This window comes from Zootermopsis nevadensis, unplaced genomic scaffold, assembly GCF_977971745.1.
Source record: "Zootermopsis nevadensis isolate Lab colony 2312 unplaced genomic scaffold, Znev_1.0 Znev_ptg000007l, whole genome shotgun sequence".
In the NCBI taxonomy this organism is placed as follows: domain Eukaryota; kingdom Metazoa; phylum Arthropoda; class Insecta; order Blattodea; family Termopsidae; genus Zootermopsis; species Zootermopsis nevadensis.
The window spans coordinates 3,540,833-3,559,959 of record NW_028259139.1 but is presented as its reverse complement, the minus strand read 5'-3'; the positions used below and the strand labels follow the sequence as shown (position 1 = coordinate 3,559,959).

Below are 19,127 nucleotides of genomic sequence, written 5' to 3'. Positions count from 1 at the left end.
ATCGCCATGAAAACCTTAAATCCTACTTCCCAAATGTTAACATCTCATTAGTTCTTGAATTGAAATATTGTAATACATGAACCAGTAATATACGTATACACACACACTCTCTAATGTGTCCCTTTCTGCCCTTCCAGATGCTCATTTGGCCTAATCCATCTAGTCTGTACACTGTTTTTCCTTCTGTAATAAAATTATTCTGTTGTGAATGTCCTGGGATATAACAAAATTATGTTTTTCTGAACCAGCTAACTATAGGAGTAAAATAGTATAGATTAGTATAATTGTTTCCAGTTAATTAACCATAATATTAGCAAACAAAACCAACCATTTCACTTATTTGTGGTTTATTGTTTTTGGAGTTCTACATATCTTAACCAGGGAGTGTATTTTTCATTTGATTTTACACAGAATTTCCCATATAAATGTCATTCTGATAGCACGTATTTGGACATGGCGAAACATGCTGTATAGTTAGACAACAATGTTGATGCAGGTGGGTTTGGTGGATGTTCTGAGGGCAGCTGGAATCGAGGCAGATGGCATTGTGGGGCACTCAGTGGGGGAGTTGGGCTGTAGTTACATGGATGGCTGTTTTACGGCTGAGCAGATGGTCCTGTCAGCATACTTCCGTGGTCGTGCGTCTCTTGAGACAAAACTTATCAAGGGCTTGATGGCTGCAGTTGGTAAGTTTGTTAGATGCAATTTCTTTTGTGTTTGTTGTCATTCAGCCCTTGTTATATTGTCTGTTATCTTAAATTTGTATGTAACATTACCTTGCCATATCAGTTAAGAGACGTGTAGAGCGTTATAGAAGATATGCAACTAGTGTGCTACAAGTATGCAGTCTCAAATAGTGTGAATGCATTTATATTTCATTTATAGTTTATTTAAAGTATTATATCAGCTGCAAGGTAATGTGACAATGAATGAGGTGAAAAATGATAGATAGCATGAACTGATAAAGATTGGATAGAAATTAACTATTGGTATTAAATGCCCATACTGCAGGGTTGCTGGACAGACTTTAGCTCTGGATTTTCACATTTAGTGGCATATCATTTCAGCATATAGCCAGCTGGACTGTGTTTTGCTATTTTTTTTAATCAACTATGATCAAGCTTGACCATCATGACCCCTTATCGAGGTTCTCCTGTGAAAGTACTACAGTGGTTTCACCTTGCCTTCCGTGGCCAGTCTTTACCCACCAGACTGGAAGAGGAGACGCGGACAAACATCCATGCCTTGAGTGGGACTCAAACCCATGGTCGCAGAGGTCAGGCGCACGAGGATCATGCCTCAGACCGTGTGGCTACTGTGGCTGGCTGTGTGTTGCTATACTGCCGGGTTAATAAAGGATAAAGAATAACCCCTGTAAAGTAAGGGTCCTTTGATTCATTCCTTTGCTTATACATACACCTGTTTCTAATCAAAGGATGTGATGTTGCAGGTCTAGGAGCTCAAGAAGCTAAGAAGTTATGTCCACCAGACATAGAGGTTGCTTGCCACAATGGACCAAACTTCTGTACACTGTCAGGACCAACAGATTCCATGAAGAAGTTTGTGAAATCACTGCAGCAACGTGGAGTGTTTGCTAAGGAGGTGAACTGTGCGAACATCGCATATCACAGCAAGTACATAGCCTCTGCAGGTCCAGCACTGCTCAAATACCTCAGGGAGGTATGTGTATGAAATACTTACAAGTCAATGATTTGTTCTTACCATCATCATGTTTACTCTTTCTTGCTGCAGGTCCTCTAGCTGTCAATCCATTTACATTGAACTCCTGATTATCCAGGTCAATGTAAGGGAGAAGATACATGAATAATAAAAGGATGCAATTAATGCAAATTATTTTCTTTTATGCATTCACAAAAGTTTACAAGTCACCTTACTTTTTTCACACAAGTGACATTTATTTTGAGAAATTGTTTGTCATGGTTTCTTGTTTTTGTGAACTGTTTAGACTCCTTTTCACAATAATATGAATTTTCCTGGTATCTGTAATGCCATTGTATTTGAACCCTCTCTGATCCATGTAGTCTAGTAAAATGTCAACACACTGCAGTGCCATGTTTTATGTGTGTTTAGTTCATATATTTGCAATTCACCTCTTATAACTTAATTTTATTTTTGGTTCTTTCATACATAATCTGCACAGTTTCTTAAATCATCCAGCCATCCATATTTCTTGTTCAAGTAATGTTCAGAATGTTAGTACCATAAGTAAACATTGCAACTGCCATTTTATTGTCAGTCTTTCTTCTTTATATTTTGAATTCTTTTTATTTCTCCTCTTATATTTTTCACACTGTTGCTCTGCAATACCCATTCAATATTTTTTTTTGTATTGTGCTAGTTTTATGACATAATTTCAGTTATTTTATATGTAACAGAATTGGAGGTGTCCAGAACCATTTTAGACATTCTGTCGGCTCATTATGTATATTCAGGAATGATGATTTAAATTATTCTTGTGACTTTGCAGGTGATCCCACACCCAAAGCCTCGGTCTGACCGCTGGGTGAGCTCCTCAGTGCCAAAGAGTGCATGGGACACCCCTCTGGCAACACACTCATCAGCCGAGTATCACACTAACAACCTGCTAAGTACAGTTCTGTTTGAGGAAGCTTCTCAGTTTATCCCACCCAATGCCATCACCATAGAGATAGCTCCACATGGTCTGCTGCAGGCCATCCTGCACCGGTCCCTCAGCAAGGCCACCACAAACATTGCCCTTACACAGAGAGGTCACTCTAACTGTAGTGAGCTGCTTCTCACTGCTCTTGGCAGGTGCATATATTGTTAAAATATTGATCAACAACTTGTCATATACATCTATTTTATGTTGAGCATTAGACAAGAGTGCGTGGTACATCAGATCATTTCTTTCAAAAGCCTGTGATTCTTTTAGTACAGGAGTTTTGTGAAACATTTTAGTTGAATTTGGAACTTTCTGTTCTCCTAGTTTGCACAGAAGGAATTGTGTTGATTTAATAAAAGCTCATATCAACAAACCTGAAATCAGCATTGAGTGCACAGGTGTGGTTTGTAAGAGTTTCACTGTTTTTGCTACAGTTCTTATTTCTTTTAGTACTACCATTTCTTACGCAAGGTCCTGAATCTGCTTTTGAAGGAAATGTTCAGTTTGAGTCACAATATCTTTTAACATTTCTTCAGTTAATGCTTTTGGTTTTTTGTCTTTTAGTGTGCCAGATGTTTTTACTTTGTTGACAAGATTCAGAATAGTGTTTTTATAAGGAAATCAAACTCTGAGGAACTTTCTTCTAAATTTTATCTGCAAATTTCACAAAATAGTCATACAAAAACACTTGATTCTGTAGTAAAAGATTATTCAAAAGTCCCTGTGCACCTGTAAGAACATGAATATATTTCTCATGGTGAACTTCCTTGCATAGTACAACTGGTTTAAGGAAGGTAGTGATCAGCATTATAGTCAGATAATATACACAAGTCACATACACCACCTATGGTGTGTATGTGTATGTATATATGCATGCATGCATAGGGACTTTTGAATCATACTGCATAAACACATCTATTTCCAACACAAAAGGAATCTTGCAAAATACTCAGTTACATGTGAATGTTGCAAGGATGTAAAAGGATAATTCTTTTTATCACCACAGCTGGCCAATCGGAAAGCCAGTGCTCCCCAACACAGCTTGCATCAGCCATATTTCCAATTGTACTACTGTGTTAAATCATCAAATGTGCCACGCATCCATTTGATTATGCAAAATTTTAGAAGAGTGGTGCATGTTGTATTTGAATAAACATGGCATTTAATTATCTAACAAAGGGCAGAATGTACTGTATTTGTGAATCCACGAGAATTTTATAATATATGGGACTTGAGAAAGTATGTTACACATGTATGGGTGCATAGACCATTATGGCAGAGCTGTGAAGTGACACCCAAATAGTTATGGTAATAATTACATTCCAGGAAACATTAAATAAATAGATTTCTCTCTCTGAACTTTTGAATGAGTACTATAGTCTTGCTGTTTCTTGTAGCAAAGCTCTTGTTTTTACAGATTGTATGAGCTGGGTTTGCAGCCACAGCTTGCAAATTTATATCCACCAATACAGTACCCAGTGAGCAGGGGGACACCAATGATCTCACCACTGGTACGGTGGGAGCATTCCGAGGATTGGTATGTCACATCGTATAGGATGCAGGTACTTGTGTTTGTCAGTTACCAATAAACTCAGGATTTTTTAGTAATAATTAAACTCTGTGAAATGGGAGTGGCTGATATCACATGGTAAGTGAATTGTTATACTTATTAAATAAGTATAACAATTCATACTTTACTGCCTGTTGTGAATGTAATTTACATTCACAACAGGCAGTAAAGTATGAATCTTATTATCACCATATTATATGTGATAGGTTTTTGAAGATACAGAAGTCAGAAGCTCCTATTGGCTTTCCTCTGTTCATGTTCTGTACATATGTACTTCTAAACTTAATGTCATAACATTTTTCTAACATTTTGTACAGTTAATTGTTACTAGAGCATGAGTCTAGCATTATAATTTCAAACAACATTTATCTATTTGTTGGGATTTACAAAAGTTAAAATTATGATTTTAGAATGGAGTCAGTTCTCTTAATTCACATTTTTATTACGCAGTTTGCATGTATAATACAATCAAAGTCTTGACATGCAATCAAAGTCTGTTTTTATAATTTGTGTCCATTTTGGGTACAAGGCTGCTTCCCAAAGAAGTGTTTCATAACAAAGGACTTTTTGAGAATGCAACTATCATGTTATAGCAGAAATGACTATTAATGTGGAAAATATGACCAGATTCTGAATGGGTTGACACAAGAGTAATACATTTGACTCACATTGTAGAGGTATTAATTTCAAATCTCAAATGGTGACCAGAGATTTTTGATGGAAATTATTGCTTTCCCCAACATTCCTACCAATCCTTCATTCCTAATAATTCTGCAGTCTACAGTATCTTGTTTGATGTTACATAACTTCAGCAGTTTATACATCTTCATGAAATAACAAAATGGTTATCTATTAAAGAGATTAATTTTTATTTCACATCCAAAATGTTCATATTTATATACTGTTTTTTTCAGAATCATGTTATCAAGTAAAATGAGCACTTCTGTGTTCAAAAGAAATAGATTGGCTCCAAACATCATTAAGCTTCATGTTGTGTATGGTTGTCATTGCAGGAGAAAGTGAAGTCTGGTGAACGATCTGTGATGGTTACTTTAGATGATGAAGAGATGGATTTCTTGTCTGGGCATGTGATTGATGGGAGAAACCTCTTCCCTGCCATGGGCTACCTTGTGAGTTTTACATCATTATTAGAATGTGAATTATGACTTAAATACTTTGTTCATTTTCTTGCTTGAGCATTTTATTGTTATTCATCTTTGTCAGTAAATTTCTGTTGTTACTGCCATCATTAAGTCTGTCAGATATTCAGTTTACATGTTCACAACATTTTTCTGTAAGATGTATTTTAATGTTATTCCCCACGTGCGTTACTCGTCCTGTTGTCTATTCTTCATTTAATCATTATAACAGTACTGTGTAAAGAGTGCAAATTCTGTAACTCTTCATTATTTATTCCTCATTCTCCTTTTAATTCCAGCTGTTGTCTTCATTACTGACCAGTGAATTATATTTAGTAGAGTTCTTTGTGAGAAGCTTGTAGTTACTCAGGTTGCCATCACATTCTCCACTTTTTATAGAACCCGAAGGTTAATTGCTGTTCTAAGAAGAGCTTGCCACAGTTCTCTATCCTGGAGCTAGATGAATCCAGTTCACATTCTCCTATCCTGTTTTCTTAAGATCTATTTTAATATTGCTTAACTTGCATGTAAGTTATACAAGTAAGGTCAAGAGCTATTCCTAGATTAATTGTTTCTGCTTTCTGTTCTTCAGACTCTTGTCTGGGAGTCGGTTGCACAAATGGTTGGACAGTTACATACAGAAGTACCTGTTGTGTTTAAGAATGTGCAGTTTCTCAGAGCTACCAACATACCCAAAGAAGGTATGTACATTAGTTTTGCATTCACATGTATCTATTATTTAAGGAACTACAGAAAGTAATCTGTGGAGCAGTTCCTGTTATGCAGACTGCCTTTTGGTGGTGGGAAATGTGTGGAGCCTAAACTTCCAAAATATATACAAAATATGCTGTGACTGATACATATTTAAGTGAAGCTGTCACTGCTACTTAATATTCAGTTATGAAGCATTTATGGTTACTGCTATAAGTAGTATAATGTTTTACCTTTAATACCAGGTAGTTGAACATTACAATCCAAAATGTTAGATATGTTGGATACAGTGAATCAATCTAATTGATACCATTTTTATTGTCAGGTTATTAATCCTCTCACTGTAAGTGAGAACATATTAATCATTTAAAGTCTGGTGGTAACTATATACCACTAGCTTTAACATTCAATAACACTGAATTTTGCCCACATTGTGTGTTTATGAGTTTCATATGATTCTCGTATTAAACAGTTATTGTTTTCCTAACGGCATTTGCCAACTGATCTTTGTAATGACGAAGTATTATGTTTTCTTTTTGGTAGGGACTGAATTCTTAAATGTCATGTAGACAAGCTTTAGCTTCAAAGGTGTAATGCACTTCACATTATCAAGGAATCCAGTCATACATTAGAATTATAGCAAATGATTGTTGCTAGACTTTATCTGGAAGCAGCTCATTCCAGTTTACATTATTATAACCTAACTTTTTCTTTATAATTCAAACTAATATTACATTCCCATGTACATTTCTAGTCATCCAATCAAAAAATGTGTTTGTCTGTATTGCTTGTTTTCCAGTGCTTGCTATAATGCATATATTTGTGTTAATTACATAGCAGTACCAGGATTACAGTATTTCAATGTGTGTCAAAATGTTATATTCTCCATTTCTCAGCTATTTTCTCTTATACTTTAAAATTATCTTTTGTAATTTCATTATTAAAGCTTTTGTATTTAAAAGAAAAAAAAAACAGGTTTTGCAAAAAAAAAAAAAACAGTAGGAAAGAATTACAATATTGTATATTTTGAACTTCAATTTTTGTTATTTGAAAACTATATGGGAAGATAAAAGTACAGAAGTTAAAAATTAACAAGAATTTCTTGAATTTTTTCTTTCTATAAATTGTTTAATTAACAAGATGTTTCCAGAAGTTGTAACAACATTTTGCCCCTGGAATTTAGTTATGAAACAAACTATATTTTTAATTTTCTACACTTATTTTACACAGATTTGTTGTGCCTTTCCTTAGATATTTATTCACTTTCTTTTATGATAATGTTGCTTTTAATAATGAATGAATTAATAGAACTGACATTTACATGTTCTTTATAAGAGATGCTAGATTTCCTCCTGGCTTCGTGATTCTGATAGAATGCTATAGGACAAATTAAGCAATGCAAAATATCTTACATGCATTTCCATGAGTTGTACTTGTCAGAATGTAATGTACAATTGCGTTATGGGACATGGAGCCTAATATAGTTTTATGCAGACAGTTTAACATTGTGTGTCTGCAGGAAGCATCGAGTTTGTTGTTATGGTACAGAAGGGGAGTGGGAAGTTTGAGGTGGCTGAGGGTGGTGTGGCCATTGTTAGTGGTTCAGTGCAGCTACCTCAGAACATCTCTCGTGAAATGGTGTCTCTAGAGCCTCCTGAGCCACTGCATGATGATGACCTGCTTGAACTCACATCACGAGACATCTACAAGGAACTGCGTCTCCGTGGCTACAACTACCAGGGTCTCTTCCGTGGCCTTATCTCAGCAGATAATCATGGTAGGTGTCAGTAATCTGTTTTTAAACCTAATTTTTGTGGTTTTATCATTTCTGATTGCAGTAAATCATCAGTTTAACAGATCTTGATTTAATGAATTTTGGATTTAACATACACTGTCTGGTATTACCATATTGCTTCTGTTCACTGGGCAGACATTTCCATTCTAATGGACAGAGTCCACTAAAATCAAAAATGTCCACTAACGATCATTGGATTTTGTTTGTGCTTAATTATCTTGTTATACTATAGTGTCATAGTGAACCTTATATTATTGTAGGTGTTCAGTTCATATTACTTATCAATTAATGGTGTTTCTAATGGAAATTATGGTCTAAGGATACACTACTGAAATTGTAGAAACAACTGCAAGTTAACAGACAATCAGCATTACCAGACACCTCTTCCCCTTATTAGTCTGATAAATCTAGGATTACTGGTATTAAAGATGACTTGAATTATGCATCTGTTCAAATTTGTCATAATATATAAACATTACTTTTTTGAAGTCTGATATATACTGCATCTACAAAACAAACCGAATCCCATTGAATGTGAATTATGCAAGCTTGTGATTCAATATGCACTAAATATGTGCCAGATTATGCACAAAAGCATCAGTCCAATTTGGTACAGTAAATGTCCAAAACAATTATGTTCAAAGTACACAACAGTATGTCTGAGTAAGAACAACTTGATCTACTGTAAACTGCCCAGATGGACTGTAAAATTTTGGATAGATGTCTTTGAGTTATGAGAGAGAGTTCTGATTTTCTAGTCTGTCATAGTTTTATCCATACTTATCAGATTGAATATTATCATCAGCACATATTTAAAAATATCAGTATATGAAGTAGGTGATTGGGCTGTGCATTTTTGGATAGTGTGACAGGGATTTTTTATGTTTTGCAGGTAAAACAGGAAAAATCCGCTGGAGCAAGAACTGGGTGGCGTTTATGGACAATATGCTGCAGATGCATATCCTTTCAGAAGACACGCGAGGCCTGTTTATTCCAACCTCACTTGAGAAGCTCACAATAGATACAAAAAATCATATTGCAGAAATCCAGTCACTGACTGTCGATAATGAGGAAGTTGGTGAGTGTTTGTAATCAACCTAAAATTTTGTATACAGGCACCTAATATAGTTGTAAATACTGCCCAATCTAACAATTTAAACCACCATCATGACTGTTTTCTTCGGTATTAGACATAATTGGCATTTACACATAATATAAAGTATATTTTTTCTTCTGTTTAGAGGTGTTCCTAATCATGTTCTTCCTCTGAAAGATAGTTTTGATAAATTACAGAACAGGTAGTCAGTTCTCCCAAACAGCTTCACCAACTTTGTTAGGATGTGCTAATAAACTTTACTTTGGTTTACTTTTCATTCTTTTTGTTATAATATTTTTTCTTGTAATTTAATATTTGTGATATCTTCTTCTTCCTCAAGTCATTTCTACACTAATGAGTCATGCATAGGAACCTACTAGGTCAGAATGTAAACATGTGGCATATCTCACAGCTGTTCGTCAAAATAATGTGTAATGGAGATATAACAGACACATTTAAACAAGGCTGCGTGAACTTTGACTCTTTTATGTATCTCCTAAATTAATTATTTCGTGGTGCTAATGATTTTATGCTTCCTAAAATCTTTAAGATACATTAAGTAACAGTATGGAACATGACAAATTATACTGCTTCCATAAAATATTAATATTTTTGCATATATAAGTTATATTAATACAAAATTAAAGGATCCAGACTCAAAAACAACACATTTCCATCATGTTCCCACATTTTAAAAATTGTTTGTTTCTTACATGATATATGTTAAAGAATGTACCAACTTTGCTTTGGATATAATGCAGTGGTTCCAGTACGTGTGTATAAGGAAGTGGACATCATTCAATCTGGAGGTATAGAAGTACGAGGACTTAGAGCAAGTGCCATAGGCCGGCGCAAGCCTCTGGGAATGCCTGTTCTTGAAAAATATGTGTTTGTGCCAAATGTGGAACCAGCAGAACTGGACTTGCACATAGCATTGCGAGTGTGCATGCACATTGTTTTGGAGAATCAGCTAGGCATCCATGTGAAGGCAGTAGAAGTTCCACATCATGATTTTATGCCTCTCTCACCCATACTGGCTGTCATTCTTGGAGATCTTCCTCTCATTCAGGCAAGTGCCTATCCTTTGACAACCAATTAGAATTAATTTGTCATCATATCGACTGGTTCTGTGATATTGTAGAATATATTCAGATTAAAGCACCCTGTTCCTTCTAACATAGTAAAACACAGTGAAATGTCATTTAAAATTTAGATACCCAGGAAACAACTGAGCTGATGGCACTAGTATTTTAAATGGTGGGTGAAGGCTTGAATATTTGATAACTGGGTTTATATTTGACTCGACTATATTGATTATTCATGAATGTCAGCAAACGAAAACAAATAAATTATAATTTAAACTTAGGAACTACAACTATAGCTACTTAACCTAACCTAACCTGATCTCATTTATGGTGTCTTGCCAAATAATACTACAGCAGAATATATTGACCTAATCATTTTAATGTAAAAGTGTTACCCTGCTTAAGTAAAAATGAAAGTCATAGTACAGTAGATTTCAGTTAACTAGACCATCGGTTAATCGGGTCAGCCATTTATTTGAGACATATCTTTAAGAACAAAAACAAAAAAAGTATTTTACATTCAGAAGAAAATCATTAGAATAATGGCAGGCCCTAAAATGACAGCCTCTTATAGGAAATTATTTTAGAAGTTTAATATTCTTCCACTACCCAGTGAATTCTTGCTCTCACTATTATCATTTGTAGTGGATAACATGGAAAAATTTCAAACAATATAAGAATAAAATGCAGGTACAAACTTCATGTGCCGAATTCTAACCTCAGTAAATATCAAAAAGGAGTTTACTATACTGGAATTAAGTTATTCAATAATCTTCCACCTACTATAAAAAGTTTAAACCACGATATAAAAATGTTTAAGCCAGCTTTAAAAGAGTATCTCCTATCTCACTGCTTCAACTCATAAATACATGTAAGTAACAAAGGTGATGGTTTCTCATCATAATTATTTTGCTGTAATACTGTAGTCCCAAACATCTGTAAATAGCTGTTATAACTATGTATTTATATTTGTACTAGAAACAAGTATTGTATTTGTGCTATGACCTGTTCTACATCCCTGGTTTAGGCCTATCAAGGATCTATGGAATGTAAATAAATTCTATTCTATTCAAATGTTTCATATGTGTTGATTACATAGCACCCATAGTAACTGTTATATCTCAACACTTAACAAATTCTATAAAAAAAATAGTTGACACTATTTTAATACACAGTGTCTTTGGAGACTTACATTTAAAGAATAGATAACTATTCTGTCTGTTCTTCATTTTCTTATATGACTTATTTAAAAAAAATTCCACTGCCATATTAAATACATATTTTAATACTTCATCCATGCTTTATATAAACATATCACAACTTACATAACAACATTTGGAGAAAGAGTAATTTTTTATCTTACTGTATGAGTTCATCTATAATATAGTAGAATATTTTGTGTACCACTTTGTTTTTAAGATAATGTATCCTCTGTAGAAACAATCAGTGAGCTTTTTTTCATTACAGGCGGACATAACAATATTGGCAAACAAAAGTGATCTTTTGGTGGCAGACTTAGACATGACTGGAATCAAAGTGGAAGACAGGAAGCTGATGGGAGAACAGAATTGCTTGCTTGTTATTGCCTCCAATATGTTGCTTCACGCTGAGGTACTACAGACTGCAGGCAGTGCACTGGCTGATGGCGCCTGCATCTTGTCCCGTGAAAATCCCGACACAGACAGTGTGGGCAATGACCACTTTGGGTTTGAGATTGTATTTCAGAAGACTCTTCGTGATGAAAAGCTGGTCTTGCTCAGGAAGGTGTGTGCATGTACATGTGTAAAATGTATGAATTATGAAAAATGCATGGAAGTATGCGTGTAAACATGTGTGCATGTATGTATATTTGCATGTTTGTATGTATCTGTGTGAATGTGAATGTGGAATTACATAAATGCTAATGTCTGTTTCAGTAAATTATTGAAAAGTCATACAGTTTAATGCAGAATTTTTGTTTCTTTTGAATTGTAATAACTTGTCTTTAGAAGATATCCGTCTTCTGGGTTATTGCGCTGTGTAGTCTGGTCGATGTTAACCAACGTTTCAGAGGTCATACTGCCTCCATCATCAGGGCGACTAAAATATGAAGATTTCTGTCTTCTGGTTATTGCGCTGTGTAGTCTGGTCGATGTTAACCAACGTTTCAGAGGTCATACTGCCTCCGTCATCAGGGCGATGAATATGCCAATAGGGTGAGAGGAGCTGGATTTATAGGCCGGGAAGTGAAAGGTGTAGCCTGCCCCGAGCCAATGGGAGCAGGTATGGGAGTGGACCAATGGTAGCACGTGGGCGAGAGTGGGAGAGGGAGAGAAAGTAGAGAGAGAAAAGTGAGTTAGGTTGTATGAAACGTTGGTTAACATCGACCAGACTACACAGCGCAATAACCCAGAAGACGGATATCTTCATACTCATCGCCCTGATGATGGAGGCAGTATGACCTCTGAAACGTTGGTTAACATCGACCAGACTACATGACGCAACAACCCAGAAGACGGATATCTTCATACTCACCGCTGTGAGAACCTCAAGTCTTACAACTTGTCTTTACTTCAGAAATATTATTCAGGTTGAAATTGTTTTGATGATCACATGAGTTTAATCCTCTTTTTCATACTTTCTTTGCATATTATTTTCCTTAGGATGTCAAGAATACAAAATTAATTTGACATAATGTGCAGATAAACTCCTTTTTATAATTTCAGATTTCTTATTTATTTAGTCACCAACATAACTTTGCATTTTATTAAATTGAAATTAGAGCTAAACCAATTCTAAAGGGTTTTGACGACGGTAGTTTACAATGAATAATTTTAAGTTTAAAACTAAACCCATAACTAGGATAGGGTGGACTCTCATGGGTTTGGTAGGTTCTGTAAAAGGCAAAGAGCTTTTTCAGGATAGCCTTATTTGAACTAGTTACTTAAATGTGAATCACACATATTAATTCCCCATTACTGGTGCTTACAATATCTCTTGTTTGAAAGATCATGAAGATTCTGCAATCATGCTAAACATAGTAGAATATGCTAGTAACCAGTTTTTAACCACTTTAAGAATTAATTAATTAATTAATTTGTATTAAATTTAATATTGGGAACTTTCACAAAATATGTCTACAAATTCCAGTTTCAGTTAAGATCAGACAAAAATAATGGGCATTTTACATGAAGATCTACATGCCTTTTTGTGTGCAAAAATGCCTGGATGGGGAATCCCTATTATTCCTTGTTTACCACTGATACTATACTCACCAAGACTACCCTGTGTACTGTTGTCACATTGATTTCTTTGGGAGTTTATGTGGGGAATCCACAGCCAGTCCCTATGCTGGCATTATTGTTCAACCAGACAAGCACCAGGCACCTTGCTCATGCAAAAGACATTGACTATGGACAATAAATTTACTGGCACCATTTGCAAAGGTCAGAGGTCCATTAAGATTGTTATGCAGTACATACATTTTCTAACTTGTTTATAATGGTGTTGCAGGGAACAGTAATGGTCAATCCAGTTGTAATCCATGTAAGTGCCCAAAACTACGATTGGTTGTCACAGATACAGGCAGTTATTGGGGGAAACTCCAAACGTCGCATCATACTCGTTGCTCAGGGTGAACCACTCAATGGCATCCTTGGTCTTGTCATGTGTATCCGCAAGGAGCCAGGAGGCGAATCCATAAGGTCAGGCTATTATATTTTGGACAGAAGTGTAGCCTCTTTCTGCTTATTTCATTATTTTAACATTTTTGCTGTTGTAATTGCTCACAGCTATAAATGTAGTATGTGACGCTGCTGAATATTTAGTGTGAAGCCCAGATTAAGATTTATAAAATGTTCTGTAGTTTTTTTGATTTTATCAGTTACTCCAGGGTAATAAATATAATACCATAGATCTTCACCCCAACTGTGAAAATTATCCCAATACTGGCCACAGTAGCATCACTCTTAGACCCTGGCCACACGACTGTACAAAGTACGTCCGTTGCAACGGACGTAAGTGAGGACACCACCCAAGCGCAGTGTGATGTGCCAGTTGCCCCAATGGAGCCGGAAGAAGCCGTTGCATTCTGTGGTCTTGCCCCTTCATAATTCTATGACGGACGTCACGATGTACGTTACAACAGATGTACTTTTTATGGTCGTGTGGCCCCAGCCTTAACAGTATTTATTCACATTTGTTTAGTCTGTTGGCATATTATTTTATAATGTCTACTTAGAAGTTCCAGTTAAAACACTTCAACATAAATGCCTCAGAATTATCACAATAGCTCCATGTAGGTATACAGCACTTGTACAATAAGTTAATTACTCCAACTTCCATTCAGTGATGTTTTAAAACTGACAAGTAGCTTCTGTCTCTCATATAAATGGATGTCTGATGACTGTCAAAGTGTGCAAATTTGCTGGTGATGATGTGTCAGTTGCAGAGATTATTTAGCATTGAAAGAGATGAGTATGGAAGAGGAACGAGTTATTTCATCACTCATATTACTTGAATATTTGCCTTTAAGGGCTGAGGAAACCCATGACAAACCTCACTCAGGATAGCCAGTTGTCAGGCAGAGACTTACATTGGGTACTTCCCAAAATTACTTGCAACCTGCCAATATTGCTCTCCATGGCCTAACTTTTCAGCAATGGATTTTCAAACACTGGAAGAAAGAAAGAAGCATGAGGAACGTTATTAAGAATTCTGAAAACTTGTTTGTGTTTGTTTTAGATGTGTTTTTATTCTGGATCCATTGGCACCAGAATTTGATCCAGACTTGCCCCTGTACCACCACCAACTGAACAAAGATCTGGTGGTTAATGTATACAGCGATGGACAGTGGGGATCATACCGGCACCTCCCACTTGACAGTTGCAGCACTGTCACTGTACCTCACGCTTTTGTAAATGTCACAACCCGAGGAGACCTCTCCAGCTTGAAGTGGTTAGAGGGAAATCTGCAGCCAGATAGGTTTGTGTCCAGTAATGAGACTGTCATTGCATATGTTCACATAAGCTTACATAAACACTGATTAGAATTGAATGAAATGCTGTCCTGTGAGCAGATACTGCCATGTGAGAAATAAATTACCTTGTCAGCAGACAGAGGCTAGGATGATCCAAAGTCATTAAGAGCTTTTATAAAAGTGAATACTTTTATTATAACTGAATGGAAGGTATGTGTGAAGCAGTTTTGTGTTTGTTACAGTGTTTCACCAAGGCCAAATGAAGAGTTGGTACATATTTACTATGCTGCTCTCAACTTCCGTGATGTGATGGCAGCAAATGGCAAACTGGCAGTAGAAGTTCTTACCAAGAATCGTCTGAAGCAGGTGAGAAGCTGCTCTTCCTTAAACCTGCATGAATGACTCTAACGTGTAATTAAAAGATAATGCCCCTGTATTCCCTTCAGCTCCATATTTTATTCTAATGAAGCCCATCTAGAGACTTTCCACCCTGATCAAGGTTTTTTCATAGGTTTAGGCAACATGTTTATCTCACATCTCTCCTAATATATTCTTCACAATCATTCTGCCACTTTTAATTTTAGAAGCAGATTCAGTGTCATCAAATAAACTAATAGCTAATTTTTATAATCTATTTTCTTTTATGATTCACTGATCTATGTAATACTAAGAGAAGGTGATGGCTGTCTTCTTGGTTCTTGTTTCAGAGGTACTTGGTGTCTCCATTGTCAGGGCAATGAACCTGATGGCCCTGATGATGGAGGCAACTGGTAGCTCTGAGATATCAGTATTCTTCTGCCAGACTGCATGGCACAACAACCCGGAAGACAGCCATATTCATACTCACTGTCATGAGAACCTGAAATCACACCTGAAAATGTTATATGAAAGCGTGAACCAGATTAATTGTCTGCCATAGTTTTAAAAATATTGGTGTATGTTAGGAAGAATTTTAACCCTTTGTGGTTCTATGTCGGACTGAGTCCGACATTTAAAAATCCGAGTTCCGGTCCTATGTCGGGCTTAGTCTGCCACATACTTTATGAATTTTTTATGTGATCTGGAGTCAAACTGAGGCTGGCAAACAGTGTCAGCCTATCATTCAAGCTTTCTTCTTTGCACTAGTTCTACCCTAGTTTTCCTGGTAAGACTTTGTGTACCTTATAATAGTGAAAGGAGGCAGGAAAGAAATGTCATCTTATTCTGACACGTGTCCAAAGAAACCAGGATTCCACACCAAGTGTTTTGCCATACATCATATAGTGAAGGAATACCAACGGGTGTGTAGATGTCATATTTACTTAGAATGGAAGTATTTTATATCTGATAAAGTTATAAAACAAATATCCCATCTTCCTAGTAGGAAATTATATTTTTTTAATTATTTTTGATGCATAGAGCAATCCACCACTGACATATGCATATTCATTTGTCTTCTTATCAAGCATTCTTTATGTGTAGTGACTTCATCGTTTACACTTCACATTCTGTTTCACTTTAATGGTGTTGAGCTTGGTCTTGATCTTTTGAACACAGTCAGCCTGAAAGTAAGCATAGCTCTGAGAATATGAAATCCAATGCTTATACATCATATATCTGCATGCAATAAGAAATGCTTAGGCATTGCCAAAGTCATATCTACTGACGTGCTCTTGCTTCTCTACAGAATGACAGGAAGCAGAAAGGCACCACTTATTACACATCTCACTAGCGACAGTGGTACAGTCCGTAAAAAATATTTCACACAGTCAGTATTCAAACAAATGGAACTGTCATCGTCTCAGAACATATTTTCATCATATTTAGCTACGTTTCTTCCGTTTTATACAAGTTATAAAAGAAAATCAGACCAGTTCATAATATTAGTTGAATTTATAAATTTTAGTGGTATTTAAATAGACCAGCAGGGGGCTGTAGTGGTATTTAAAAGGGACCGTAAAGGGTTAAAGTTTCATTCACTAGGTTATAATATATTTATTTTGTACACCTTCCTGTTTGTTTCCAGCATCTTTAATGTAGAGTCTGTAAGTATTTCTGTATTTATTTCATTGCATTTGATAAGAATTTGTTATAGGGTTTCATCTTCTTCTATGATACTGTGTGTTACAATATGGCTAAATAAGTTTTTGTTCCAAAAATACAGATTAAGTTCAACTTTCTTTCACTTGTAAATTTATGTAATGTTTTGATGGCAGGACTGTATTCAGGGTTTGGAGTACTCTGGATATAATGTGAATGGTCAGCGTGTCATGGGAATGTGTGAATTTGGATCCCTGGCCACGATGGTAATGGCAGACAAAGAATTACTATGGAATGTACCTGAACACTGGACACTGGAAGAGGCAGCTACTGTACCAGTTGTGTACGGAACGGTGAGTTAGCACAGGAATCCACAGACATATTAATATGCCGTATAGTCATCAGGTCTCAAATAGAGTCTTGACGTGTTGAGACTGGACTTAGAACTCGATTACTCTATATTCTAATTTATTTCTATATTAAAATCACATTTGTTTTTAGGTATATTTTCTTCACCAAACTTTTAGCTGCATGTGGAAGCATACTTCTAGCTTCTCACATCTGTTTTATTTTCCTTCTCAAAGTGTAGCTTTGTAAAATTTTTGAAGTACATTTTGGTTCTTTATCTTTTAAGATATCAGCATCTAACATAGTTTGTTCCTGGAATCAGACATCCCTCCAAGACTGAATGAGGAATATTGGCTTGGGGGTAAAGAAATATAATTCAGGGACACTTGTATTTAATCACTTGCTTGACAACAAAGAATAAACCTACATTAGTGTGCTGTAGTAGCATAGTTCATTTTTCAATAGTGATAGTTCCATGCATTATTATGAAGTATTTAGCATTGGGGCATTACATTAAGCCTGTGCCAGTCACTAACAGAATGTGAAATTCATTGCATGCTTTTATATATATATATATATATATTACATGTTATATAACTTCACACCTTCTCTTCCCAGTCCAGGAATCATACATCTACCTGACTTACAAATTCATGAATGTTTGGTTAAGGTGCTGAAAGCTAGGAGGGACAACAAATGTTACTAGAAGAGCATAATAGGGAGTTAAGCATTATATCAGTAACTAAAATAGTGTGGTTACAAGGCACAACCGGTGTGCTATATACTATATGAAATTGAATGATCATATGATAAATATTTTATTAATCCTTTCTTTAATCATTTTAATACATGACATCCTACCAGGTCTAATTTCTCTTGTCTGAATTTTGGAATATGTATTCAGTCAATTCAGTGGTGGACTAGAGTTTGACATTTTGGATATAAAATACTCTTTGAAGTCCACTGAGCTTCAGTCCTTTCAAATCTGTCATGGAGGTTATTTTAGAAATGTTCAATTATGCTCTAATTGTGTGTAAAATCAAACCGAGTTGAACCAGGTGTTGTTTGTCACAAATAGGCTTATTCTGCTTTGGTGATTTGTGGGCGTATGAAGAAGGGTGATTCAGTGCTGATACATGCAGGCAGTGGGGGAGTAGGACAGGCAGCTATCAACATCTGTCTGCACATGGGCTGCACAGTGTTCACAACTGTCGGGACGGAAGAAAAACGGGAATTCATTAAGAAGCAGTTCCCACAGGTATCTGGCATGTTTGATTGTAACAATAAATATGCAGAATAATTTAATAAATCCACAGATTTTAACTCTTTACAGCCATGTAACTGTATGTACCAGCTGCTTTAATAATCAGTAATGCTGCATTTTGTATTTGTGGGTATCAGTGAAAACAAAATGGAATTTCTGAAAAAGTTGCATTTGTAAATGTGTGGCAGAATTAGTGCCAGTAATGGCATAGTATGTGCCTTTTACTGTATAGTCTTTTGACCATAGTCAAATGATCAGAATTCGCTTCATTGATTACAATCATAAAACATGTTTTCAGAAATGTGAAACACAAAGTAATTGTGCATACTTGTGAATAAGCAGTGATAAATTTATGGGGAAATTTAACAAAAATTTAGTATGTAGTGAGCAAAGTGACTATGTTAAATGGATGCCTTATCACCACAGCATGATACGTCCTGAGGTTGTGGATGGAGGAAAACCCTTGAAATGTAGAGGGTAGCTGTGAATGTACTGAATA

The 19,127-nt window shown here is 35.8% G+C and overlaps 1 protein-coding gene across 1 annotated transcript in view; it reads left to right on the top strand.

Annotated features, from left to right (window-relative positions):
• Positions 1-19,127, top strand: part of LOC110830700 (fatty acid synthase-like) — a 45,550-nt gene that overhangs the window by 11,179 nt on the left and 15,244 nt on the right. The window contains exons 11-25 of the mRNA XM_087343978.1: positions 497-686; positions 1,451-1,680; positions 2,489-2,793; positions 4,062-4,206; positions 5,228-5,344; positions 5,946-6,054; positions 7,584-7,841; positions 8,752-8,937; positions 9,717-10,024; positions 11,508-11,804; positions 13,533-13,723; positions 14,763-15,002; positions 15,240-15,363; positions 17,193-17,369; positions 18,443-18,622. Coding sequence (XP_087200104.1) covers positions 497-686; positions 1,451-1,680; positions 2,489-2,793; positions 4,062-4,206; positions 5,228-5,344; positions 5,946-6,054; positions 7,584-7,841; positions 8,752-8,937; positions 9,717-10,024; positions 11,508-11,804; positions 13,533-13,723; positions 14,763-15,002; positions 15,240-15,363; positions 17,193-17,369; positions 18,443-18,622 — 3,057 coding nt within the window. The remainder of the gene's footprint in view (positions 1-496; positions 687-1,450; positions 1,681-2,488; positions 2,794-4,061; positions 4,207-5,227; positions 5,345-5,945; positions 6,055-7,583; positions 7,842-8,751; positions 8,938-9,716; positions 10,025-11,507; positions 11,805-13,532; positions 13,724-14,762; positions 15,003-15,239; positions 15,364-17,192; positions 17,370-18,442; positions 18,623-19,127) is intronic.